The sequence below is a fragment of the Nicotiana sylvestris genome, chromosome 2 (assembly GCF_000393655.2).
Source record: "Nicotiana sylvestris chromosome 2, ASM39365v2, whole genome shotgun sequence".
In the NCBI taxonomy this organism is placed as follows: Eukaryota; Viridiplantae; Streptophyta; class Magnoliopsida; order Solanales; family Solanaceae; genus Nicotiana; species Nicotiana sylvestris.
The window spans coordinates 181,925,753-181,951,943 of record NC_091058.1 but is presented as its reverse complement, the minus strand read 5'-3'; the positions used below and the strand labels follow the sequence as shown (position 1 = coordinate 181,951,943).

The window sequence follows — 26,191 nt, the reverse complement described above, 5'->3', positions numbered from 1 at the left end:
CTTAGCGAGATTTCATGATGTGGATTTATGTGTTTCTTACTGCTCAGTCTTTATTTATTTTTATTACTTATTGAGTTGGCGTACTCATATTACTCCCTGCACCTTGTGTGCAGATCCAGGTATTGCTAGAAGTGATAGCGAGCGCTGATTTGTCCATCCGTCGCGGATATTCGCAGTTGGCGAGGTAGCTGCATGGTGATCGCAGCCTTGCTTTTCTCCCTCTTATCTTCCTTACACTATATTAGTGTTTTCCAAGCTGTAATAGTCTTAGTTGTTATCGGATAGTTCTTAGTAGAGGCTCGTGACTTTTGGCACCTCAATGTCGGGCTTTTGTTTCTTCCACACTTTGTTAATTAGACTTATGCTATGAAGTTTTATTAATTAATAGTTTTAAAATATTTTTATTATGAAATGTCGAATTATTTTGGGAATGTGTCGGCTGGCCTAGTTCCATGATAGGCTCCATCACGACCAGGTTGGTTTTGGGATCGTGACACTTACCTTAATTTACATTGGCTTGATATTCCAGCCTATTCTTTATACTCCTCCCAATAGAATATCTACTGATCACCTCGTCACAACTGCCTATTCCGACTCCAGTTCATATTTAGTGAAAAACAAAAGCTCCAATTCTTAATCTCTTTACGAATTTAAAGAATAAATTAAAAGAGGCACAAAAATATTTAAAGGACATATAACATATATGCAACGTCAAAAATAGAAAATAAAAGAACTTCACTATGATCAATAAGTACAATGATCGCACAAACAATAGAATAGAAGTCTACTATCACAACTCAATTCTATTATAGGTCTGGATGGCGCTCAGCGCCGCCGCTAGGCAAGCCAACAGTGAACTAACCACATGATTTCTCTTTTTAATAGATTTTCAAGTAATTAAATTTTCCTTAATTTAAAATATTTAAGAAATAACATATTTAAAATAAATAAAACGAAAGCAAATAAGTGCGCTCATACCATAGAAATAAACCAAAACACAAGTCTACCAGTGTGTGCCAAGACCTGGTGTCACAAGTATATGAGCATCTAGTAGAATATACAAAAGAATACTAGCTTACTGTCTGAAGTGAAATAGACAGATAAATACAAGCAAAAGAAAGACTCCGTCTGCTGCAGAACGGGCTCAGAAGGGCAGCTCACCGTGAAGTCTCGGGAATTAGTAATGCACACCGGATTAATATCGAGATACACATGCCTCAGATCCTGCACATGTAGTGCAGAAGTATAGCATGAGTAGATAAACCACAAGTACCCAGTAAATATCTAGTCTACCCTCGAAGAAGTAGTGACGAGGGGTCGACTTCAACACTTACTATGGGCCAACAGTATAATAATATAAAATTCTAATTAAACATGATATATATAAACGACAACAGAACTCGGAGAAATAAATAAATAAACAATACTTACACTGTTAGTAAGAACCAAATCATTTCCCTCATTTAACCATTTAACCTCTCAAGCCAATGAAACAATATGTTTACCTTGAAAATGGTAATTACAATTAGATTTGATTTTGTGGTTCTAAAAGTACGTGATTTATTTTTATGCGAGTTGTTAGGTAGTAGATTCTATGTATAAGATTAGAAAATAAGATAAGAGCTTGAAGGCAGTATGTTAAGCAAACCGAGTGGCTGAGAATCGAGGCCTCGATCTGGCCTATACGGGGCCTCGAGGTCGAGCTAAGCATTAGGCAGTGAACGACCAATGAAGGACTAACAATTCTAAGAGCTTTCACAAGAGCTATTTATGATCAATAATGAGTAATAAATGAAGAACAATTAATGAAACACAATAAATGTAAGCAATAAATGTAAGTAATAGGATCAAGGGAGAATGTGTTTAACTTAGATAACAGAGAATGTTCTTGTATTGAATGTTGTATCTGTTACAAAATGATAAGGGTCCCCTTTATATATGTGAGGCAATCCCAACATAGTACAGACACATTTATTACAAGGATATATGGTTGGTACCACCATTTAATGCCACGATACGGGCTTAAACTAGCCCAATAGACTTGGTTAGCTTTAATCACGTGCCTTGGGAACTTCCTATTTGTCCATCATGGCCATCGATTTGCATTTCCTCGAGGTCGATCATTGAGAACCCTCGGGGTCAAACCTCGAGCTAAGCCTCGAGCCTTCTGGGGGAGGTCTTACGAAGTGCCATAATGACCATCTCGACTTTCTTGAATATCTTGTGATGAATCATGCTCGTGACGTCAATGTTCCAAGCAACTAAAAATGTCCTATCAGCCCAATCTTTCTAGAAGCATTCAATACACTGCCGGTTTATTCTCCCAAAGGCAGTGATATTGTCGCCGACCCATTTCTCAAAAGCATTGATTGAGCCTATCGATACGTTTCCCAAAGTCATTGATTGCGCCATCGGTTACGCTACTGCCTTTCTAAATATAGGAGTTTTCTTGAACCAAAACTCCATCCAGTCATTCTTCAACAGGCTTTAACTCTTTTCTTCTATTCATCCTCATCCAAAATCTATTTTCCATGTTTCAAGCCCATGACCGTAAGGTCAAACGGTAGCCGTCTTGCCAGTTATGCCATGGCTCTTTCTTAGAGATTTTCCCCACTGAGTGGGATCGTACTGGTTTGTTGTTGTTGGTGGTGTTGGTAGTGGTGGTCTGAACTAATGAGAGAGGAGCTTCAAATTGTTCCCGCATCAGAGGATATATGGACCGTGAACTACTGCTCATCTCTCTTAACTTCAACCTGGTGTGGAGCTTCACTCTATTTACTTTTCCTGGAGTGACATGGCATTATCTACTAACTGTTGCATCCAACACCGGTGCAACATCTCAAGAAGTGGCTTAACAATAGTAGTGCTAACGAGACCCATACTAACCAAATTTTTTACCAAGCCACAATTTTCCTAGCTTAGAAAAGATTTTGCTCTTGGATAGGCTATAGCCTCTTCCTCATCTATTGCTGCTTCGGAGGAGACTCTCGAAGAAGTCATTCTGAAGATCGAAATGGGATCCCCGAAGAAATGGTTCTCGCAGATATTGCTCCCAAGGATGTACCTCCAAGACTTTGAGCTATTTTTTTTTGCTTCTTTGTTTCTTTGTAAGGACCTCTCATGGGCTTTTGTAATCATCGTTTATTAATACAAAAATGTTTCTTTAATTTATCTTTGATTTGTGTTGGATTTCCCTTTGTCTGCGTTTGTAAAGAATCTGAGCATGTGACTTTACCGATTGGTCCGAATACCGGACCCAGGCGTAGGTATTCCCTTGGTTTTTGATTGGTTAATATGATATTCCCTGAACCCTTTGTCGTTCCTCGGATTAAGTCTGGATTGACTCATACAAACTTAGGCTGCCAGAAATTCTGACTTCGAATTGAGTGAGAGTGTGGCCTCAAATTTTAGAACAAAACTTAGTCTTTTTAGGCCCCGTTGATAGTCCTCGAGGGACGGAGTTGCTTGATCACCTGAAAATAAAGACAGCCCTCGGGCCTTTTCAAATAGTCCCCGAGTGAGAGTTTACCTAAACTCGGGCGACCTCAAAAACTTGCTTTGAAAAATGAAGACAACCCTAAGGCGTCATAGATAGACCCCAAATAAGGATATGCTCGAACTCGGATGGCCCCTGGGCTAAAGTAACTGAGAGGGCATTTAAATTGATCTGAAGGTGAAAATAGCCCTGAGGCTTTATTAATAACCCTCGAGTGGGAACTGACTCGGACCTAGAAAGATCCTCGAGATCGGGAACTATCTCGAGGCTAGGTTTATGCGGGTAACTTCTTAGAGCCCATTGTTATAGTAACAAAGATCCTCAAGATCGGGTACCATATCGAGCTTAGGTTGGTGCGGGTGTCTTTGATCCCTCGAACGTTGCACGACAGGGTCAATCATATGACACAACCATGAAATGATCGAGGTGATCCCGCCGGTACACCTCCCCGAAAGTGATAATGGCCTAATCGGACTCAATTGGCCTTTAGAGTAGGCGGAAAGTTGTTGCTTACTCTATATTTGAGTTTGTTTACTTCTTTTTTGAGGATTCCGCTACTTTGAGCAGCTATTCCTTTTCATAGGGTTCTTCTTCCTTGCTTAAGCTCTTTCACCTCTTTAATTCGAAGCTTTCGCCTAAGTTCTCATTTCCCTTCTCTTGTTCCACCACAGTTATGGATGCCACATCCAAACCTGTTCACCTAGAAGAGGAGAGTTCCGCCTCCACCTCCCGCTCAGTTGGTGGTATGCCACCGTCATCCGGTGAGCTAACCCCGAGATGTTTTATCTCGAAGAGGGACTTTATGCTAGAGAGGCCTCCCAATGCTCAGGGCCATTAGGAGTATGCATCGAGGTTCATTTTATCAATAGTAGAGAGACAACTCGAGGCAGTGAGGAGAGATTGCGGATGGGAAAAAGAGGTGGTATTGCAGGTACCTTCCCTGGAAAAGAGCATCATGGCTCCTGCAGAGGGGTTTCTGAACGTATACACGTACCCTTTTACGTTGGGCCCTCTCGATAGAGTTGTGCTTGACTTTTGTTGAAGATATCGGGCTACCCTGGTACAGGTTCACCCATCGTTCTGAAGGGTAGTATTGATGATGAGGTTCTTTGCAGAGGAAGCCGGGCTTTAGTTCACCCTTAGACATATCATTAGGTTATATCGGCCTTTTCATCACCAAGGCCTGATAACTTTGCATTGTCGATCCACTAGGCCCTTTGTTGTCGATGATGAAGAAGATGGGGACCAAAGGTGGACGAATCGATTCGTCCGAGTAAGGACTATTGATATTATCCCCGTGGAGTTCCTTCCATTTCCTGAGAAATGGAATGTCACACGTAAGTGGTACACTTGTGCTTTTATATTTTTTGCTCATGGTGGAGATAGATTCTGTAAAGATGCCTTCCTTTTCTTTTTTGCAGTAGTCCCATGGATGCCATACGAGGTCCCCGACCTGATGAATTGGGCTTGGAAGTTGGAAGCCTGCTCGAGCTATGATGTGTGTAAGTGGCGAGATCTGTCCAAGGGTAGATGGGAGGCAAAACACCACGGTACGTGCTGTGTGGTTTGCTTTCTTTGAAAGGTACTTTCTTTTATGTGTACTAACTCCTTCATCATAGGCATTGGGGAATTTTCTAAGATAACACGGTGCCCCCTCGAAGAGGAGGAAGGATCGTCGGCTTCGGGACCGAGGACTAATAATAAACGGAAGGAACCCTTGTAGGGCAGAGGTGGTCATAGCGAGACAAGTCCTGTCCGGAGGCCCAGAGAAGATGCCTCGGCTGAGCCTGTAGTACCCGAGGCTTCTAGCCTTAGAAAAACGATTTCTCCTTTGTCGTTGTCTTCTTTTCCCATCGAAGGTACTTCAATGGACAAGGATTTTTTGCCACGATCTTCTTTTCCCGTCAAAGGTACTTCGAGGGATGCTCGAGGCCGGGGGCTGCCTCACTCAAGCGAGGTCTCGAGGGATGCTCGAGGCCGGGGGCTGCCTCACTCAAGCGAGGTCTCAAACTATCACATTCCTATTGGGAGAGATTCTACTGGGGCCGATGAGACCAGGTCGGTAAGTGTGCACTTGACTTTTGAGGAGGCTCAGCGGCTCTGTTCTATGGTGAGTATTGGCCAATTGTATTGGTTTTTCAGTTTTGCACTTTCATTTTCTTATTGAGCTCCTTTTTCATAGGCCTTTAACAAACTTAAGTACGAGATGCTTCGCCGTGAAGCCAGGTTCCAAAACGTCTCAGACGGGGAGAAATCCCTCAGGCTTCTTTGTGACAAAAAGGGAAAGGAGTTGGTATACCTGCTTTACGAGGCGAGTCGGAGTCGGAACTACGAAAGCTACCTCGAGGGACAGGTAACCTCAGTTTTGAGGGGTGTATGTTTCTTATTCTACCCTCTAAGATTAATATTTTGACACTTCAGTTGTAGAGAAATACGGAGGAATTGGAATGCCTTTGGGGCGAAGTAGGCCAGGCCAAGTGTGAGTGTGATGAGCTAAAGGCTCAAGCTGATGCCCAAGTTGCGGCAAAGAAAAATGCTTTGGCCAAGGCTTCTACCCTCGAGGTGCAACTCTGGAACGCTCATAAAAATAGCTTGGTCCAAACGAGCATGATTGCAAGGCTCGAGTCTGAGCTTTTGAAGATGAAAGTCGAGGTCGTGGACGACCGAGCTGAAGATGAAGAGATTCTAGCTAAGGCCGATAAGAAAGTGATTGTCTATTTAAAAGATGTTGTCGAAGCTCGGGATGAGTTGAGAGGTGCTTCCGATCGATAGAGAAGAAGCAATGAATATGCCGAGTGCAAATCTCGGAGGGAAACCCTCGAAGGGATTCATGTTAGAGGCTTTGATCTCTCGGAAGAGATAGCGCAGGACAAGGTGGATGAATACGACGCCAAATTCCTCATATCTAATGCCGAAGATAATAGAGAAGAGGCTTATGGGGCCGCAGTCCTCGAGGGGAAAATAGAATAGGCTTTTTTCTTTTTAATTCTTTGTACAGTGTTCTTAGAGAACTTTATAAATGGAACTTTTGTGTTTTTTCATGTATACGTATAAAAGGAAACATTTCGGTTTCATTTCTTATCCATTTCCCTTTGCGTGTGCACATCTTTCTTTGTTTTGAATTTATATGTTCATCGATGATTGGCCAGGTGAACTGGACTTCGAGGTAAAACCCGTAGGTTTGCAAATCGGCCCTGAGGCTTGTTGGGCTGGTGCGTAGGATCTTAAGCATTTGCCTTTAGGCGTTTTTAGTTAATTGTTTAGGGCTCAGTCTTCGAGTCGGATTTTGACTCAAGCTCATTGACCCTTAATTTTTTGAATTTTTAGCTTGCTTTTAGGCTCTTACGCGTTAGGTCGGTACGACCTTTAATGTAACTGGCTTTTGGGCTCTTATGCGTTGGGTCGGTACGACCTTTAATGTAGGCTGGTGCTTAGGCTCTTACGCATTCGACCTCTAATGTAGGCTTTGTTTTTCCCTTGCTAAACACTTTTTGAAATTTTTGTGTTCACCCGAATCTTCGATGGTTTGATAAGAACCTCGATTATGAGCCGTTATGCAGCATAAATGAGCACCTCGGGAGGTTTCGCTTGATGGCTGAATCATTTCGAAACCTGTTTTTTGGAGCTGACATGATCGAAGCTCTTTTGCTTATGCCGAGGGTAGCCTAATTAAGTAGTTCTTTTTGAACTAATTTGAAGGCTTGTGATTTTATAGAGACGGTCGGGCGTCCCCGAGTCTCATGAGTTTGGCCGGAGCCTTGTGACCGTAGTCATTGTGTTTTGGCCGTAGCCTTTCAGTCCCCCAGTGAAGTAGTTTCGGCATTTATATCGAGGGTATGCCTTTTTAGGGGTCTTATAAATTCGAATATATAGCCTTAACTTTAAGATCGGGATTACGCCTTTTGTAAGGTCTTACAAATTTTAATATGCCCTACTTGAGGTCGTATAGATTTGGTTACTTGGTAGATGTATAACTCATGCCTTGCTTGAGGTCTTACAGTTTTGGTATTGCCTTATAGAGGTCTTACACTGTTGATAATGCCTTGTGGAGGTCTTATATTTTATAGTATTGCCACATGGAGGGTTTTTAGGCTCGAGGTTGCCTGCTTGGGGTCTTACGGCCTTGAGTTTCTGATAGCTCGATAGGATGACAGTCGACGACATTCCCCGAGATGTCGAAAGTTTTTTTGGCTCTGGAGCCGTTCTTTATAATCTTGGAGTTGCCTCATTGAGGTCTTACGAGTTTGAAGCTTCTGACCTAATGGTCATATGGCTTTGAGTTTTTTATGTCAGTCCCCGAGTGTTCGGGAGATTTTTTGGCTCTAGAGCTGTTTCTCGTAAAAGTAGCATACTTCTTTGAAGCGCAAAGCGTTTTGATGGAGGGAAAATATTCTTTGATTACTTGGTACAAGTATATGTGTTTTCGTCATCAAGGGTTCAATTATTCTATGCGGGCACGGTTCGTTCGATCGTTTGGCCTGATATATCATTTTCCTATCGAGACCCTTTTTGGCTCATCTTGACTTCTTCGAGAAGGTGATCTTCCGAGGGGATACCCCCCAGTGTTCGAGGTTGATTGAAGAGAAGCCTTGAATACTTGTTAAGTTCTCCTTAGGTAGCATATAGATGTTGCCTCGTTAAAAACCTTGTCGGTAAAACCCTTCTTAGGATAAAATCCGATTGAAGGAAAAGAGTACAACGTATGCTTTGGAACCTAAGGTCTTTAAGGTGGACAACGCTTTGACTGTTCTGATCGGACACCTGCACAAAGGTTAGTGCAAGATGTAAATAAAAAGGGAGACGGTTATACCTTAGTGGTGATGGAGCTTCGATCCTTAATATGCTTCAAACGTTTGCTCCAGGGATGTGGCACGATCATTTGCTTGTTTTATTTGGGTGTAGTCGAGAATGTGTCTCGTGATTGCTACTTCATTGTTTGCTTATCCTTTGGCTCCTTCGATGTTGAAAGCGTCGGTGTCGGTGCCACATCATGCACCGCGAACATCTCGCTCGCTGCATGTTGCTCCCCATACACATTTTTTATTCCGTCCTTTGTCGGAAACATCATCATTTGATGAAGGGTTGATGGTACTACTCTCATGTAGTGTATCCATGGCCTTCCAAGCAAGGCGTTGTACCTCATGTCTCCTTCGATGACATGAAATTTTACATTTTGGGTCGTGCCGGCCACGTTGACCGGGAGGGTGATTTCCCCTTTCGTTGTCTCGCTCGCTATATTGAATCCATTGAGGACTCGAGAGGTGGGAACGACCTTGTCGAGCAGTTTGAGCTGCTCCACTACCCTCGACCTGATAATGTTGGCCGAGCTACCTGGATCCATGAGCACACACTTAATTTGAAATGTATTCACAAGAAAAGAAATTACCAAGACATCATTATGAGGTTGAGACAGGGTCTCGATGTCCTCGTCGCTGAATGTGAGAGCATCTTCGGGTATATAACCTAGAGTTTGCTTCTCCCTGGTGATGGATATTTTTGTTCTTTTGATAGTGGGCTCCTGTGGGATGTCGATTCCTTCGACAATCATGTGGATGACATGTCACAGCTCATATGCTTCATTTTTCCTATTCGCCTCTCTTTCCCGGAACTGACTTTTGGCTCGGTCGTTAAGGAACTCTCGGAGGTGCCCTTTGCTGAGTAGCCGGGCTACTTTTTCTCGGAGCTGTCTGCAATCTTTGGTCCTATGACCATGTGTATCGTGAAATTCTCACACTAAGTTAGGGTATCTCTGTGACAGGTCTAATAGTACAGGTCTTGTCTACCTGGTGTCTCTGCTTTTATCGATGGCAGATATGATGTTCGAAACGTCGACATTGAAGTTTTATTCAGACAAGTGGGATGCCTCCGTAGGTCCTATGTGTCTGTCGAATCCAGCTCTGCTTACAAGCCCTCGAGGATTCTGACCTCGATCCGTCCTTCGATCATTTCGGGGTATGTTACGCCTTGGGGCATTTATTCTATCTTCGATGTATGGTTGGTACCTTTCTTTGCTTGGCCTTGGTTCCTTTGCCGAAAGCTTGCTAGGATATACTGAGCCCGAGGGTGCTCCTAGTTGGTCATTCTCAACCCTAATCTTTGAGTGATATCGGTTGTGGACATCCGACCAAGTCATGGCGGGATATTCGACCAAGTTCTGCTTTAGCTGCTTCGAAGCTACCGAGCTTCGCTCGTTCAAACCTTGAGTGAAGGCCTATACTGCCCAGTCATCGGAGGCCGGTGTCAATTCCATTCGCTCCATTTGAAAGCGAGATACGAACTCCCGCAGCATCTCGTTTTCCCTTTGTTTTATTTTGAAGACGTCGGATTTCCTTGTAGCAACTTTGATGGCACCGGCATGTGCCTTTATAAAAGAATCTGCCAGCATGGCAAACGAGTCTATCAAATTCGGAGCTAGGTTGTGATACCACATCATGGTCCTTTTCGGACAGTTAATGAAACACAATAAATGTAAGTAATAGGATCAAGGGAGAATGTGTTTAAGTTAGAGAGCAGAGAATGTTCTTGAATTGAATGTTGTATCTGTTACAAAATGATAAGGGTCCCCTTTATATATGAGGGGAAATACTAACATAGTACAGACGCATTTATTATAAGGATATATGGCAGGTACAGCCATTTAATGCCACGATACGGGCTTGAACTAGCCCAATAGACTTGGTCAGCTTTAATCACGTGCCTTGGGAACTTCCCATTTGTCCATCATGGCCATCGATTTGCACTGCCTCGAGGTCGATCATTGAGAACCCTCGAGGTCGAACCTCAAGCTGAGCCTCGAGCCTTCTGGGGATGGTCTTACGAAGTGCCATAACGACCATAAAATTGGACTCTCTGATTTTGTCCATATACACAATATCAAATATAATAGGGCTTCCAGTATTAATACGCATGAATTATGCCGTAGACGTATGACCCGATCCAAATATACATATACATATACTGTGTGCACTGCCAAGGGTCAAACGACATGAACCATAGATGCATCTATTAACCTGCTGAGGTGAACAACCCGTTCCCATGATAGTATTGGAAATTTACCTCGCTCGCGGAATATACTTGCGACGTGGTTGAACATAGATTTCTCAAGTTATCATAATGTCCCTCGATTCTTTCCAAAATAAGAAATTCAACTAAAAACTTTTAAAATATTGAAATCCTCAACCTCGACTCTATTCAAGACAATTAACAAGCATAATTAACTAACAGTATCAACAAAGCATGGTGTAAACCTAAAACTACCCGGACATAAGCATGAATAGTAGCTACGTATGGACTCTCGTCACCTTGTGTGTACGTATCCCCCACAAACAAAAACGCGTATTAATTAAGTTCACCTATGGGGTTAATTTCCTCTTACAAGGTTAGAAAAGAGACTTACCTTGTCTCAAAACCTACTTTCCGATCCAAGATTGTGCTCAAACCCTCAATTTGGTGCCAAATGACTCGAAACTAGTCAAATGTTATATAAAATAATCAATATATGCTCAAAAGTTCATATCTTAACTATTATAGTGATTTCCCAAATCCTATTTGAGAAATCCCAAAAATTCACCATCGGGCCCACGTGCTTGGCTTTCGGAAATTTTCGAAGGAAGTTGTTACCCAGAACCTCATGAACTCAAATATGTAATTTTTACTAAATTCCATAACAAACTTTGTGATAAAATCCTATTTTTATCAAAACCCTAGGTTTTCACTTAAACCCATGATTTCACTAATTTACATGTTATAATCTACCCATAAAATATATATTTAACTCACAATTGGTAGAAATTACTTACCTCAAAGTGTTAGATGAAATCACCTCTCTAAGAGCTCCAAAAATCGCCCAACAATGGAATAAATGAGCCAAAAATGACTAAACCCACATTAAATGAAGGTTCTGCCTTCTGCAGTTTTCGCACACGCAGAGGTACTTCCGCTCCTGCGGTCAAAAGTCTGCTTCTGCGTAACAAGCTAGGCCACTGACTCATCGCGCCTGCGGGGCTGGGGCCGCTCCTGTGCAACCACTGTTGCGACTGTTCACCCTCACCTGCGGACACTGCCGCTTCTGCGGTCACAGCCATCGCACCTGCGCATTCGCAAGTGCGCTAAATGCCTCGCTCCTGCGGATTCTAGGCAGCCCTGGCTTGTCCGCTTTTACAATTCGTGGCTCACAGCTGCGGCTGGCCAAGAGCAGGTGCGATTACACTAGCAGTTGGGAGCTTCAACTGTTGCTCCCAAGTTCCAACTTGGTCCAAGCCTCGCCCTATTAACACTTGGGGCCCCCGAGGCCCCGTCCGAACATACCAACAAGTTTGGAATTATAATACGGATTCGCTCGAACTCTCAGAATGCCCAAAACAATATTAAAACTAAGAGTCACACCCCAAACCAATTGAACCAAAAATATGAACTTTAAGTTTTTCAATTTACTCACAATGCGCCGAAACGTACTTAAGCTACTCGGAATGACACCAAATTTTTCATGCAAGTCTTAAATGACATTAGGAACTATTCCTGGTCTTGAAATCCCATTTAGACCTCGATATCACCAAAATTTACTCCAAACCAAATTTAAAGAACTTCAAAATCTTCAAAGAATCAACTTTCACTATTAGGCGCCGAAACGCTCCTAGGGTCATCCAAAACCCGATTCGAACATACGCCTAAGTCCGATATCAACATACGAACCTAGTGGAATCTTCAAATCCCGATTCCGAGATTGTTTGCTCAAAATATTAACCGAAGTCAAACTTAGCCTTTTTAGCCAACCTTAAGGAACCAAGTGTTCCGATTTTTACCCGAACCCTTCTAAATCTCGAATTAACCATCTCCGCAAGTTATAAAACAGTAAAAGTACCTACGAGAAGTATTATTTAGAAAAATGGGGTTCTAGAAAGCAAAACGACCGGTCGGATTGTTACATTTATCTCTCAGCATGTTTGACAAGAAATATAAGAATGTGGAGAGGAAGGGTTTCGTTTTAGTATTTTAGTATAATTTATATAAGGTAAATCTTAGTTGATTACATAGTTTGAATTAGAATTTTTATAAGGTAAAATCTTAATAATAAGTTTGTTCAGTATAGTCAACATGGTTCAGTTAAAGAAAGATTCAATAACCAAAAGTTTGGTTGATTTTAAACCTTTAAACATTAGGAAAATAATTAAATTACAGATTTGTTCGATATAAAAGCTTTTTAAGGATAAAAAAGGCGAACGACATTTCACTAGGAGCCTTCTTACTTTTAATATAGTACTAATTTTTATATACGTGTTTCACACGTAACTCTCCAGCTAAGAAGAGAAAGATTAAAAAAAATAAAAAAAAGTAAAATAAAAGAACAAATTTAAAAGTATACAATAAAATAGACACCACTAATAGTGAACAACGTTAATTTTATGAAATCCATGTTTTATGAAGATATTAAAGATGTCACTTTTTAAACTAAAGCAAGAACAATCAAGAATAATGTGAACATGAAGAATAAATACATTTAAAGTATTCTATTACTCTAATATTCCAAAAATTATACCGCTCAACAAATCAGTAGCTTAAGTAATACAAACATTTATTTTATAAAAAGGAATTTTTATTATTTAGAATAAGGTGAATATGAAAATAGGTAGTTTGTAAAACAAATTAAATTAATAAACGCAATATTTTCAAAACGATACACAAAATAAAATCAATACTTTATATTATGCAAATATCCTATTTGTTTAGAAAGTTTCGATTGATTTTCACATTTTATAAGAACATCTTAATGTATTTTTGCATCTATCACATAGCCAACACATTCTTTGTTTTAATTTTTTTTATGCAAACTGTTTTTAACCAATCATCACACATAATCATGTAGGAATATATACCACAACGGAAGCAATAACAGAATCTTATCCACGTGTAATCTAAACAACTAGCACGTATGGAGATTTTAGGATTACCTCTTGAAGCGTAAACACAACAAATCTATGTCGTTCTCCAGTTCCTCAGTTGAAAATACACCAGTAGATTTCCACAGTCTTCTACTGTGTAACCCAAACAATAACCGAAAAATGGAGAATTTTGGATGGGCAAAATTCTAATAGAAACCGCAGTCAGAATCTTGTCAAAAACGTCCAGCACTTATATCCATATATATAGCTGCGTTTTAGGTCAAAACCGTTTTCAAAACCTGTTAGGTTTTCTTCTCCCACTAAGGGACGGTTTCCACGTTTTCTTTCCCACTAAGTAACAGTTTCCACTATTTTCTATTATTTAGGCACAGTAGGGACCACGGAATTTAATTAACAAGGCTTCCTATTATGATATTAATTTCGAAATTCTGAAATTAATTTTCATCATAATAAATTACGAATTATTCCATTAAAAATTCGTAATTGCACTCCTTAGTTCAATTTCGAAATTCTTCCATAAAACCTTATTTAACTCCCCATGTTAAGATTCATATACTAATCAATCAAATTAAATTACTGACTATTTAATTTATTGATTACTTCCTTTAGACTTACACTTAACTTATTTCATGTGTCGGATACAAAATCCACCGGTCGGGTTTACACATGAAAACTTATAAGCTTTCATAAAGGAGTATCATCAATCTCAAAATCGAGACATGGATTCCATCAACTAATTATTACTTCGCCAATGTATATCATTGTTATCCAATTTACCAGGCTTATTGACTCGCGAAAGAATCTCGCCTTTTAATAAATCAAAACAACAAGTGACATACACAGCTAATAATAATTATATCAGGATTAAGAGTATAAGTACATTAAATGGACTAGAGAAATTATTTTATAAAGTCAGTATAAAATACTCATCTCTACTTGATCCGTTCAATACATACAAAATGTACTAGCACAAGAAGTTGGAATTAAACCATTCCCATAATCAAGATAAATTATATTTAATCTTGTGCTACAATCATTCCGATGATTTGTCCAATTCCATCATTAGATTGTGAACATTAACTTTTATGTCTTACAAGAACCGATGATTTAATCTTCCGTGTATAAGCTAAACTCTATACACTAAATCATCTACTATGTAAGCAATGGACGCACAAACCAACACATGATCTATTTAAAATGAAACTTTATTGAATTTAAACAAGTAAATAAATAATTGTTCATAAAGAATACTATAACAATACGCATGGCTTATAGTATATTCTAACAATCTCCCACTTAGACTAATAACCATGCGTCTACAATTTTGACACCCATTCCTTCTACATGCTTATCAAAAGTCTTCTGTGGTAAGCTCTTAGTAAACGGATTTGCCAAGTTGTTCTCTGACGCAATCTTGGTGACCACTACATCCCCTCTCTGCACTATATCACGAATTAAATGATATTTACGCTCAATGTGCTTTGCCTTCTTATGGCTTCGTGGCTCTTTTGAATTTGCAACCGCACCACTATTATCACAGTAAAGCGTAATTGGCGCTTGAATCGAAGGAACCACACCCAACTCTCTTAAGAAGTTACCGAGCCAAACTGCCTCTTTGGCTGCCTCAGAGGTTGCCACATATTCGGCTTCCATGGTGGAATCAGCAATACAAGTTTGCTTGATACTCCTCCAACTTATGGCTCCACCTCCAAGAGTAAACACATTACCTGAGGTAGACTTTCTAGAATCTCTGTCTGATTGGAAATCCGAATCAGTATACCCAATAGGTACCAGGTCATCCGATTGGTAGATCAACATGTAATCCCTAGTCCTTTTCAGGTACTTGATTATATGTTTAACCGCCGTCCAATGCTCTTTCCCAGGATTAGACTGAAATCTGCTAACAACGCCAACGGCAAAGCAGATATCAGGCCTAGTGCATAACATAGCATACATGAGGCTCCCCACAGCTGATGCATAAGGGACCGCCTTCATCTTTTCTATCTCTTCATCAGTCTTAGGAGACTGATCTTTAGATAGAGAAATTCCATGTCTGAAAGGAAGGAATCCTTTCTTGGAATCATGCATGCTAAACCTGGAGAGTATTGTATCAATATAAAGACCTTGGGACAAGCCTAATATCCTTTTCTTGCGATCTCGCAAGAGTTTGATCCCAAGGATATGAGCCGCTTCTCCCAAATCTTTCATATCAAAATGTGTGGACAACCACTGCTTAACTGAATTCAACATGCCCACATTATTTCCTATGAGCAGTATGTCATCTACATATAAGATCAAAAATGCCACTTTGTCCCCATCCCACTTTTTGTATACACAAGATTCGTTAAGACACTGATCAAAACCAAAAGTTTTAATCGCCTTATCAAAACAAGTGTTCCATGCCCTAGATGCCTGTTTTAGTCCATAAATGGACCTTTTAAGCTTACACAACATGTGCTCTTTGCCACTTTCCATAAAACCGTCTGGTTGCATCATATAGATGCACTCATCAAGACTTCCATTAAGGAAAGCTGTCTTGACATCCATTTGCCAAATCTCATAATCATAATGAGCAGCAATGGATAAGAGAATCCTTATAGACTTAAGCATGGCTACCGGCGAGAAGGTTTCCTCATAGTCGATCCCTTCTTTCTGAGTAAACCCTTTCGCTACAAGCCTTGCTTTAAAAGTTTGTACTTTTCCATCTACACCTCTTTTTTTCTTATAGATCCATTTGCATCCAATGGGTTTAACCCCATCAGTTGGTTCTACAAGATCCCAGACCTGATTAGAGTACATAGACTCCATCTCTGATTTCATAGCAGCAACCCACTTATCGGTATCCTTATCATGTAGTGCTTGGTCGTAATTGACAGGTTCGGAGGTAGGCTCCTCAGGGATCCTATCATATGATTCTCCCAAGAGCGTATAACAAACTGGCTGTCTTATTTCTCTCCCACTACGACTACACACTACATCAGTTGCAACTACATCACTTTGATTTTGTGGTTGAACCACAACATCATCAGGAACCTGAGTCTCCATGCTATCCACAGGGATATCAACGACTTCTTACTATTGTGCAGTCTGCTCAACATGACTCCCACTACTTTGTGGTAGTATGACTGCGGGCACTTGTTTTTGTAGGACATTAAGTCTATTGACATTTCTCCCACTACTAAAGTGCAATGGTATGTCAAAATCGACTTCCGGGGTTTGGATATGGTCGTTTTGATTTTCAGATGACTAAGTTTCCATTCCTTTACTAAGTTCCTGTAAAACGAGTTTACTTCTAGGAACATGGTTCATCAAATAGTCCTCTTCTAGAAACTTGGCATTTGTGCTAACAATTACCTTTTTCTCTTTAGGACAATAGAATAAACCACCTTTCGTCCCTTTTGGATAACCTATAAACACGCATACATCCGTTCTTGCCTCCAATTTATCCGTTTTCCCCTTTAGCACATGTGCCGGACAACCCCAAACTCGAATATGCCGCAGACTAGGCTTGCGCCCAGTCCACAATTCTGTAGGGGTCAAGGGTACTGACTTTGAAGGAACTAAGTTCAGAACATAATTCGCCGTTTCTAAGGCATGTCCCCAAAAAGACGAAGGCAAATCGGAATAACTCATCATTGATCTAACCATTTCCATAAGAGTCCTATTTCTTCTTTCAGCTACACCATTTTGTTGTGGAGTTCCAGGTGCAGATAATTGAGATGTAATTCCACATTCTGATAAATAACCAATGTAGTCCGTAGAGAGGTACTCCCCACCACGATCAGATCGTAGTGTCTTGATATGTTTATTATGTCGCTTTTCAGTCTCAGTCTTGAATTCTTTGAACTTTTCAAAACATTCAGACTTTCGACGCAACAAATAAATATATCCATATTTTGAGTAATCATCTGTGAAAGTCACAAAATACTCAAAACCACCTCTTGCTTGGACATTCATTGGACCACACAAATCAGAATGAATTAACTCTAATTTATCACTTGCCCGATTTCCTTTTGAGGGGAAATTTCGTTTTGTCATTTTTCCTTCTAAACAAGATTCACAAGTTGGTAGTGCCTCCACTTTCAATGAACTTAAAGGTCCATCCTTGACCAACCTGGAAATTCTGTTTAGATTTATATGACCCAAACGCAAGTGCCATAAATATGTTTCACTCAATTCAGAAGAACGTTTTCTCTTACTTGGTAAATCAACATTATTCAGTTCTTTAGGTGGTAACGGTTTAGGAATAGAGTCAACAACAAAAAGACCATTAATCAATGTAGCCGAAGAGAGATAACGCTTATTATGAGTAATAACACATTTATCAACGTCATGACAATTAAAATCATAACCATCTCTCATAGCGCTAGAAACCGAAATTAAATTCCTTCTAACGGAAGGTACATATAATGTGTCTTTTAAAGCTAAAACTCTACCACTACCAAACGAAATACTAATATTTCCTAATGCTAAAGCTGGGGCTGCTGAACCGTCTGCTTGATAAACATTGATTTCTCCTCTACTTAGCCGCCGTGTTACCTAAAACCCCTGCAAATAAGTGCAGATATGATTAGTGGCTCCCGAATCTACACACCATGACATGGTAGAAACTGTCGCTAAAAATGTTTCAACAACAAGTAGATGTAAATCATCTGGTTTATTTTTCAGCTTGGCCAGATAAGTTGGACACTGCTTCTTATGATACCCGGGCTGCTTGCAGTGATAACACTTGCCCTTAGCCTTTTTCACACCAGCAGTCGCGCCACCAACAGAGGGTTTTTGAGCCTTTTTCTTTTTCTACCCGCCTCTCGGCTTAGAAGAAGAACCTGCCTCAAAATTCAATGCCACGGGAGGAGCTTGGGACTTGATAATAGTCTCTGCCGACTGCAGCTCATTCAACAATTTTGAAAGGGACAAATCCATTTTGTTCATGTTATAATTCAGGCGAAATTGCTGAAAACTGTCAGACAAAGTCTGCAGGATCATTTCAACCTGCGTGTCCTTATCAATGTTAGCTCCAAGGACCTCCAGTTCATTTAGAAGACTCATCATCTTCAGAACATGGTCCCTGACCGATGAACCTTCAACCATTTTGGTATTCAGAAGGGCTTTCATGGCAGTCTGCTTAGCCGCACGATTCTGATCTCCAAACATTTCTTTGAGATTTTCCAGAATGTCATAAGCAGACTCCATCGACTGATGCTGATGTTACAGAACATTCGACATGGATGCCAAAATGTAACACCGCGCCATCTCATCAGCCTTAATCCATTTCTGGTAAGCCTTCTGTTCATCATCTGTGGCATCATCTCCAGGTTTTTCTGGACACACCTCATCGAGCACAAATTTGTACTCTTCAGCAATTAGAACAATATCCAAATTTCGTTTCCAATCAACATAATTTGGACCCTCAAGTTTGTTTTGGGTAAGAATGGCAGTAAGGGGATTGAAAGCAGTCATTGTCAATCTGGGAGACATTAAATATTTAAATAGATCAAATCAGTTTGTATTATGAACATTAAAATTCAAAACACATTATATATATACAATCTATGCACCTTGAACAACAAATTTCGATGGGAAAGAAGCTATTCTTGCAATATACATATATAATGACAGATTTTCACTCCATAAACTTAAACATGTCATACTCAGATGGAGAGTAAACTGTTAATTTAAGCCAAGTGAATATCAACATTCAACATATATTAGTCCCATTGAACCAACATGCATACTCAGATGGAGAGTAAATACAAATAATCAATGACTAGTATAACATAGTGATTATTCATAATATTTTTATCCGATATGGAAGAAGACCTACGTCAACGTGTAAAACATTATATCACTAATTTTTTTAAGCCCGGGGACCAAGGGAATTGATCCACACAATTACTGGAATTAAAAACAAAAAAAAATCAGAATTTTAGAAAAATAGCAAAAACACCATCTAAACGACCCCGAAAGCCCAAAAAACGACTTCAGTCAATCCATGAGTATTGCTGACTAGGCCGTTTCACATGGACCTGCCAAGTTTCAGGTCAATCGGAGTCCGTCACCTTTTTGACCTCTGATTTTCTGCCCTAATTCGGCAAAACTTGTTTTTCCGTTTTACATGATAAAATTCAACTTTCAGATTATTCTAACTCAACATCACCAATATTAAAAGGATACATCAAGTTTTCAGAATAATCAACACAATCCATAACCGATAATCACACCAAAAAACAGTGCAGGTTTTCAGAAAAACAAACTTTGCATGTAATTCAAAACTTGCATATAGAACATGATATTAATCCTTATGGTTTATCCTAATTATTTAATTAGATGTGAGTAGGCGCTCTGATACCAATTGTAGGAATATATACCACAACGGAAGCAATAACAGAATCTTATTCACGTGTAATCTAAACAACTAGCACGTATGGAGATTTTAGGATTATCTCTTGAAGCGTAAACACAACAAATCTATGTCGTTCTCCAGTTCCTCAGTTGAAAATACACCAGCAGATTTTCACAGTCTTCTATTGTGTTACCCAAACAATAACCGAAAAATGGAGAATTTTGGGTGGGCAAAATTCTAGTAGAAACCGCAGTCAGAATCTTGTCAAAAACGTCCAGCCCTTATATCCATATATATAGCTGCGTTTTAGGTCAAAACCATTTTCAAAACCTGTTAGGTTTCCTTCTCCCACTAAGGGATGGTTTCCACGTTTTCTTTCCCACTAAGTAACAGTTTCCACTATTTTCTATTATTTAGGAACAGTAGGGACCACATAATTTAATTAACAAGGCTTCCTATTATGATATTAATTTCGAAATTCTGAAACTAATTTCCATCATAATAAATTACGAATTATTCCACTAAAAATTCGTAATTGCACTCCTTAGTTCAATTTCGAAATTCTTCCATAAAACCTTATTTAACTCCCCATGTTAAGATTCAGATACTAATCAATCAAATTAAATTACTGACTATTTAATTTATTGATTACTTCCTTTAGACTTACACTTAACTTATTTCATGTGTCGGATACAAAATCCACCGGCCGGGTTTACACATGAAAACTTATAAGCTTTCATAAAGGAGTATCATCAATCTCAAAATCGAGACATGGATTCCATCAACTAATTATTACTTCGCCAATGTATATCATTGTTATCCAATTTACCAGGCTTATTGACTCGCGAAAGAATCTCGCCTTTTAATAAATCAAAACAACAAGTGACATACACAGCTAATAATAATTATATCAGGATTAAGAGTATAAGTACATTAAATGGACTAGAGAAATTATTTTATAAAGTCAGTATAAAATACTCATCTCTACTTGATCCGTTCAATACATACAAAATGTACTAGCACAAGAAGTTGGAATTAAACCATTCCCATAATCAAGATAAATTATATTTAATCTTGTGCTACAATCATTCCGATGATTTGTCCAATTCCATCATTAGATTGTGAACATTAACTTTTATGTCTTACAAGAACCGATGATTTAATCTTCCGTGTATAAGCTAAACTCTATACACTAAATCATCTACTATGTAAGCAATGAACGCACAAACCAACACATGATCTATTTAAAATGAAACTTTATTGAATTTAAACAAGTAAATAAATAATTGTTCATAAAAAATACTATAACAATACGCATGGCTTATAGTATATTCTAACAAATCATCACACATAATACATTGATAATAATATTCTACAATAGTTTGCTTTCCATTTGAATATAAATTGAATGTAAATCTTGAATTTGGGGATAATTGATGGCAGAAGAGAATCTAATTGTGAAAATAAACCAATCAACGAAATATTTTGTTAAAATTCGACGTATAGGATACTTGGACGAACTTGTTCTAAAAAACTAACTCTAATATGCACTGGTTTGATTTGATTTGTAAAAGAATCAATTCATACTGAAGTGACGATACACAAAATAAAATCAATATTTTATATTATGCAAATATCCTATTTGTTTGGAAAGTTTCGATTAATTTTCACATTCTATAAGAACATCTTAATGTATTTTTGCATCTATCACAGAGCCAATACATTCTTTAGTTTAATTTTTTTTAATGCAAATTGTTTTTAACCAATCATCACACATAATCATCACACATAATACATTGATAATAATATTCTACAATAGTTTGCTTTCCATTTAAATATAAATTGAATGTAAATTTTGAATTTGGGGGTAACTGATGGCAGGAGAGAATCTAATTGTGAAAATAAACCAATCAACGAAATATTTTGTTAAAATTTGACGTATAGGATATTTGGACGAATTCGTTTTAAAAAACCAACTCTAACATGCACTGGTTTGATTTGATTTGTGAAAGAATCAATTCATACTGAAGTAAAAATAAATAAATTAAAGAGCACATTTATCCAGTCTTATTAGAACTACATTATTATCATGTAAACAAAAGATATTCATTTAAACCTTCCCTTGTATTTTATTATTTTTTAAAATTAAATTGCACGTTTGAAAACTATCATTTAATTATTGTATTATTATTAAAAATTAACTCAATTTATTTGAATTATGTAGTAATCCTAATATTTAGGAACATAAAACATATCACAAAAGAATCTAAGGTTTTAACTTTATATGAAGGGAAAATGCATAAGTATCCTCCAACCTATATCGGGATTTCCCACTACACACTTTATCCTATTACCCACCTAAACTATTTTAAAGTACAATTATTTGCATCCTTAAAGCTGACGTGGTAGAGTGTGTGTATTTCACTCTCCTTTGAAAGAGTGAGAAGCAAGAAAAAACGATTTTCAGATTTTTCTTTTTGCTTTTTTACCATTTTTTCTTACTTTTCCCCCTTTTCCTTTTCCTTTGTCTTTTTCTTTTACTTCTTTTTTTCATTTCTTCTATAATTCCGACGGATATTCATTCACCAGCGAATTTATCTTATCGGTTTTCTTCTATTTATTCTGTTTTTATTTTTCTTCTTTCTATCATTTTCACTCACAAATTAAGCTCTCAAAAAGATTTATTCATAAGCAAAGCAAAATATACTCAGATCGGGATAAAACATTTTCCCCAGAAAAAAAATTCGCTGGAAAAAATGATGTTCTTGAAATTCCGGCAACCACCATTTTATGCCGACAGTGACCAAAACAAAAAGAAAGAGAACGAAATAACAAAAAAAAAATGAGAATAATAAGAAATAAGAAAAAAGGATAAGAAAAAGAAGAAAGAATAAAAAAAATACTAAAAATACATGTGACTTTGTGTGTACTTCATCACTTGCCAAGAGTTTGGTTGTCTAGTTTTAGAGTGGAATTTATTCCACTTAAAAATAGTTTAGGGGGGGGGGGTAACAGAATTCCTGAAAAATAAAGTGTATAGTTGGAAATTTAGGTATAGGTCAGGAGGATACTTATGCATTTTCCCTTATATGAACTAATATCAATTAAGACTTTAAAGAATATCAGAAATTTACCACTTCGTTTAAAATTATATAAATGTTAACAGGGCTTAGTACTTTAAATTTTCTATTATATTGGATTGTTTTAGATTCCAAATCAATTATAATTTTTTTTAATTCCTTCTCCAAATATAACTCAATATTCCCACGTTTCGTAATTGCCGCACGGAAGGGACAGGTAAGTATATAGACTTCTAAAGTTATTTGAGTTTCATGACAAATTTATTGAATTTACGTTTTTGTACATTGTATTGAAGAGGTAATTTAATTTTTGAAAGATATTTTTGTCACCTAACATTATATTCATGCTTATAGATATAGATATAGATAGAATAAATATTGATATTGATATAGATATAGATACAGAGATATATAAATCTTTGGGTCAAGGTTATTGGATTAAAACAATATTTTTCTAAAGTGTACTAAATTAATAAACTGATATAGTCTGATATGGTCTTTTTTCCCCCTCTTTTATGGTCTTAGAAATTCTAAAATAAAAAGTCTTTAAAAAGAAAAGAAAAAAACAAGAAGAAGGTTCATGGTGGATCTTTCGATTAAAAAAAACAAGAAGAAGGATTAACAAGTATTGTACTAGTTACTTAATTCTTACCCTAGATTTTAACCTTATATTTTTCTTAGGAATCACGTCAAATCAAACTTTAAATCCCAACAAACTAAAGATAGGATCTGCTTAAGACCTAATTATGAAGCCAGCCAAAACTGGTTTATTTTTATAGTGCTTTTTTTTAATATTTTAATTTTTGTGATGCATTTTGACTAAACACAAACTTTTTTAAAAATAAATAAAATTTATGTTTAAAAAATAAGTTCAAAACATTTATTTAATTATAGATTATTTCATTAAAAATAAAGTTAAAAATCACAATAAAATAATTTTAAATATATAAAGATAACATTATTTTTAAAGACAATTTAAAATAAGGTACATCACATAAATTGATTAGGCAGTATATGAAACTATTGCTAATGGCGCGTGACAGCTATATTCCCCTCGAAACATGAAACCATGTTTGCCACATAAATTTGAGGCTGGAGCCCAGTATAAAATATAAATGATGAAAAATAAAATCTTTCTTTAGAAGCAGAACAAAGTCTTTTGGTTCAATTAATCTTACGCGGTGCAGTTGTTGGTAAAGCCACCATCTTTACTCTTCTGCTGGTATCAACTGTTCTCTGTTAATCTGTAAGTTCAATTTCCTTAAGCTTTCGCTCTTATGTATATCTATACTCCTATCTCTGCTATAAAGGTTTGATCTGTGAATTAAATAAATATGGGAAAATAGGCCTTTTTAGTAAAAGGATTCTTAAATTATGAGTTTTGCTTATATTCAAGGTTTTGTTTTTGATGCTTTTGCAATTCTAAAAAGTGAGCAAAGGTATTGGACTTGTGTATATGAATTTTGTGATATTTTATGGTTGTTAATTCAAAGATTAAGTGTTTGATTAGGTTTCTGATTCACCCTTTTTATGAATGAAACCAGGGGCCAGGGCAGGTATATTGTAATGGCGTGTGTTCATTTCTCAGTATTTGTTGGTTTGCTTAAGCGGCTCTCAGAGAAAATTGGATATTAGAGGAAGGTGTTTGTGGTTCTTGACATTGTTTTTAGAAACAAAGATGCAAAGAGTAAGGGTATCATCACATCAAGCTCCAGTACACAAGCTGGGGGATTCACAAATGACATTATCCCCAAAGTTTAGGTTAGCTGCAAAGCAATCTGATTTACTTGATCCTTCTCTTGAGTTAGAATTATGGCAAAGGGGAGAACCCCTAATTCCTGGACTTCCAGATGATGTTGCTCTCAATTGCCTCCTTAGGATACCAGTTGATAACCATATGACCTGCAGGGTAGTCTGTAAACGTTGGTATTTGCTTTTTGGCACTAAAGATCGATTCTTTTGTCGAAGGAAGGAGCTTGGATTTCATGATCCTTGGTTTTTTGTATTTTCCTTCCATAAAAGTACTGGGAAAATTCAGTGGAATGTCTTTGATCTAAACAACTTTGCTTGGCACACTATCCCTGCTATGCCGTGCAAGGAAAAGGTTTGCCCCGATGGATTCGGTTGTATTGCCTTTCCCCATGAGGGTGTTCTCTATGTTTGTGGTGGAGTAGCTTCTGATGTGGATTGCCCTCTCAATTCGGTGGTGAAATATGAGGTCAGGAGAAACCGTTGGACTGTTATGACGAAGATGATCACTGCTAGGTCCTTTTTTGCTAGTGGAGTTATTGATGGGATGATTTATGTTGTTGGAGGAAACAGCACAGATCTTTTTGAGCTGAACTCTGCTGAAGTCTTGGATCCTAATAGAGGGATTTGGCGTTCTGTTTCAAATATGGGAACAAAAATGGCTGCGTACGACTCTGCAGTTCTTAATGGAAAGCTTTTGGTAACAGAAGGCTGGTTTTGGCCCTTTTATGTTTTTCCTAGGGGCCAGATTTATGACCCTCAAACGGATAATTGGGAGAACATGGCTTCCGGGCTTCGAGAAGGTTGGACTGGTTCCAGTGTTGTGCTATATGGGCGTTTGTTTGTTGTTTCAGAACATGAACGAACAAAGCTTAAGGTTTATGACTCGGAAACTGATTCGTGGGACACTGTTGAAGGACATCCACTGCCAGAGCAGATATGTAAACCTTTTTCTGTAGATTGCTGTGACAACCGGATTGTTGTTGTAGGTCGAAATCTTCATGTTGCCGTAGGACATATCAAGAGCCTGCAGCAAAAGAACACATCAAGCAAACGCTGCTCGTTCGCTGTTTGCTGGCAAGTGGTAGAAGCTCCTGAATCCCTTTCTGACTTTACACCGTCTAGTGCACAGGTTCTATTTGCTTAGCTTCATAGTTTCTATTAATTAACATGCGTGGAATGTCTAGTAGTTTATGTTATGTATTTCCAACAAGGTCCTGTAATTGAATATAATTATCTTTGGGTATTCCTCAGTTTCTGCTCTATTTAGCTAATATATAGTAAATTCTGCTCTCCTCCTTTATGTCCTTCTGTGTCCAAATCTGACATTCTTGATTAATGCTAGTTCACTGAGGGACATAGTCCATGGAACAATGATCTAATTGAACTATATTGATGAGATTACTGGGTTTTCAAGTTCATGTGTGGCTTGGTCTGTTTAAATTATAGGTATCTTACCACTGTATAATATCCATCATTGTTTGGATCCCCCTAGGGAGCACTTCTCTCCTTCAAACCTACATTTTGTACTGGTCTACCTAATTTATTTTTGAATTGGAACATCCAGTTGAGTACTTCTCATCATACCTTTTCTTTTTTTTTGTCATTTTCATCATACTTCATT

General features: G+C 38.1%; 1 protein-coding gene across 1 annotated transcript; it reads left to right on the top strand.

Moving 5' to 3' along the window:
* The first annotated feature begins 23,929 nt into the window (after positions 1 to 23,929).
* LOC104227727 (F-box/kelch-repeat protein At1g30090) lies at positions 23,930 to 25,862 on the top strand. The gene is made up of 2 exons (XM_009780032.2): positions 23,930 to 24,064; positions 24,363 to 25,862. Exon 2 carries the CDS (start codon positions 24,497 to 24,499, stop codon positions 25,712 to 25,714), a length of 1,218 nt encoding a protein of 405 aa, XP_009778334.1. The 5' UTR covers positions 23,930 to 24,064; positions 24,363 to 24,496; the 3' UTR covers positions 25,715 to 25,862.
* Positions 25,863 to 26,191: the final 329 nt, after the last annotated feature.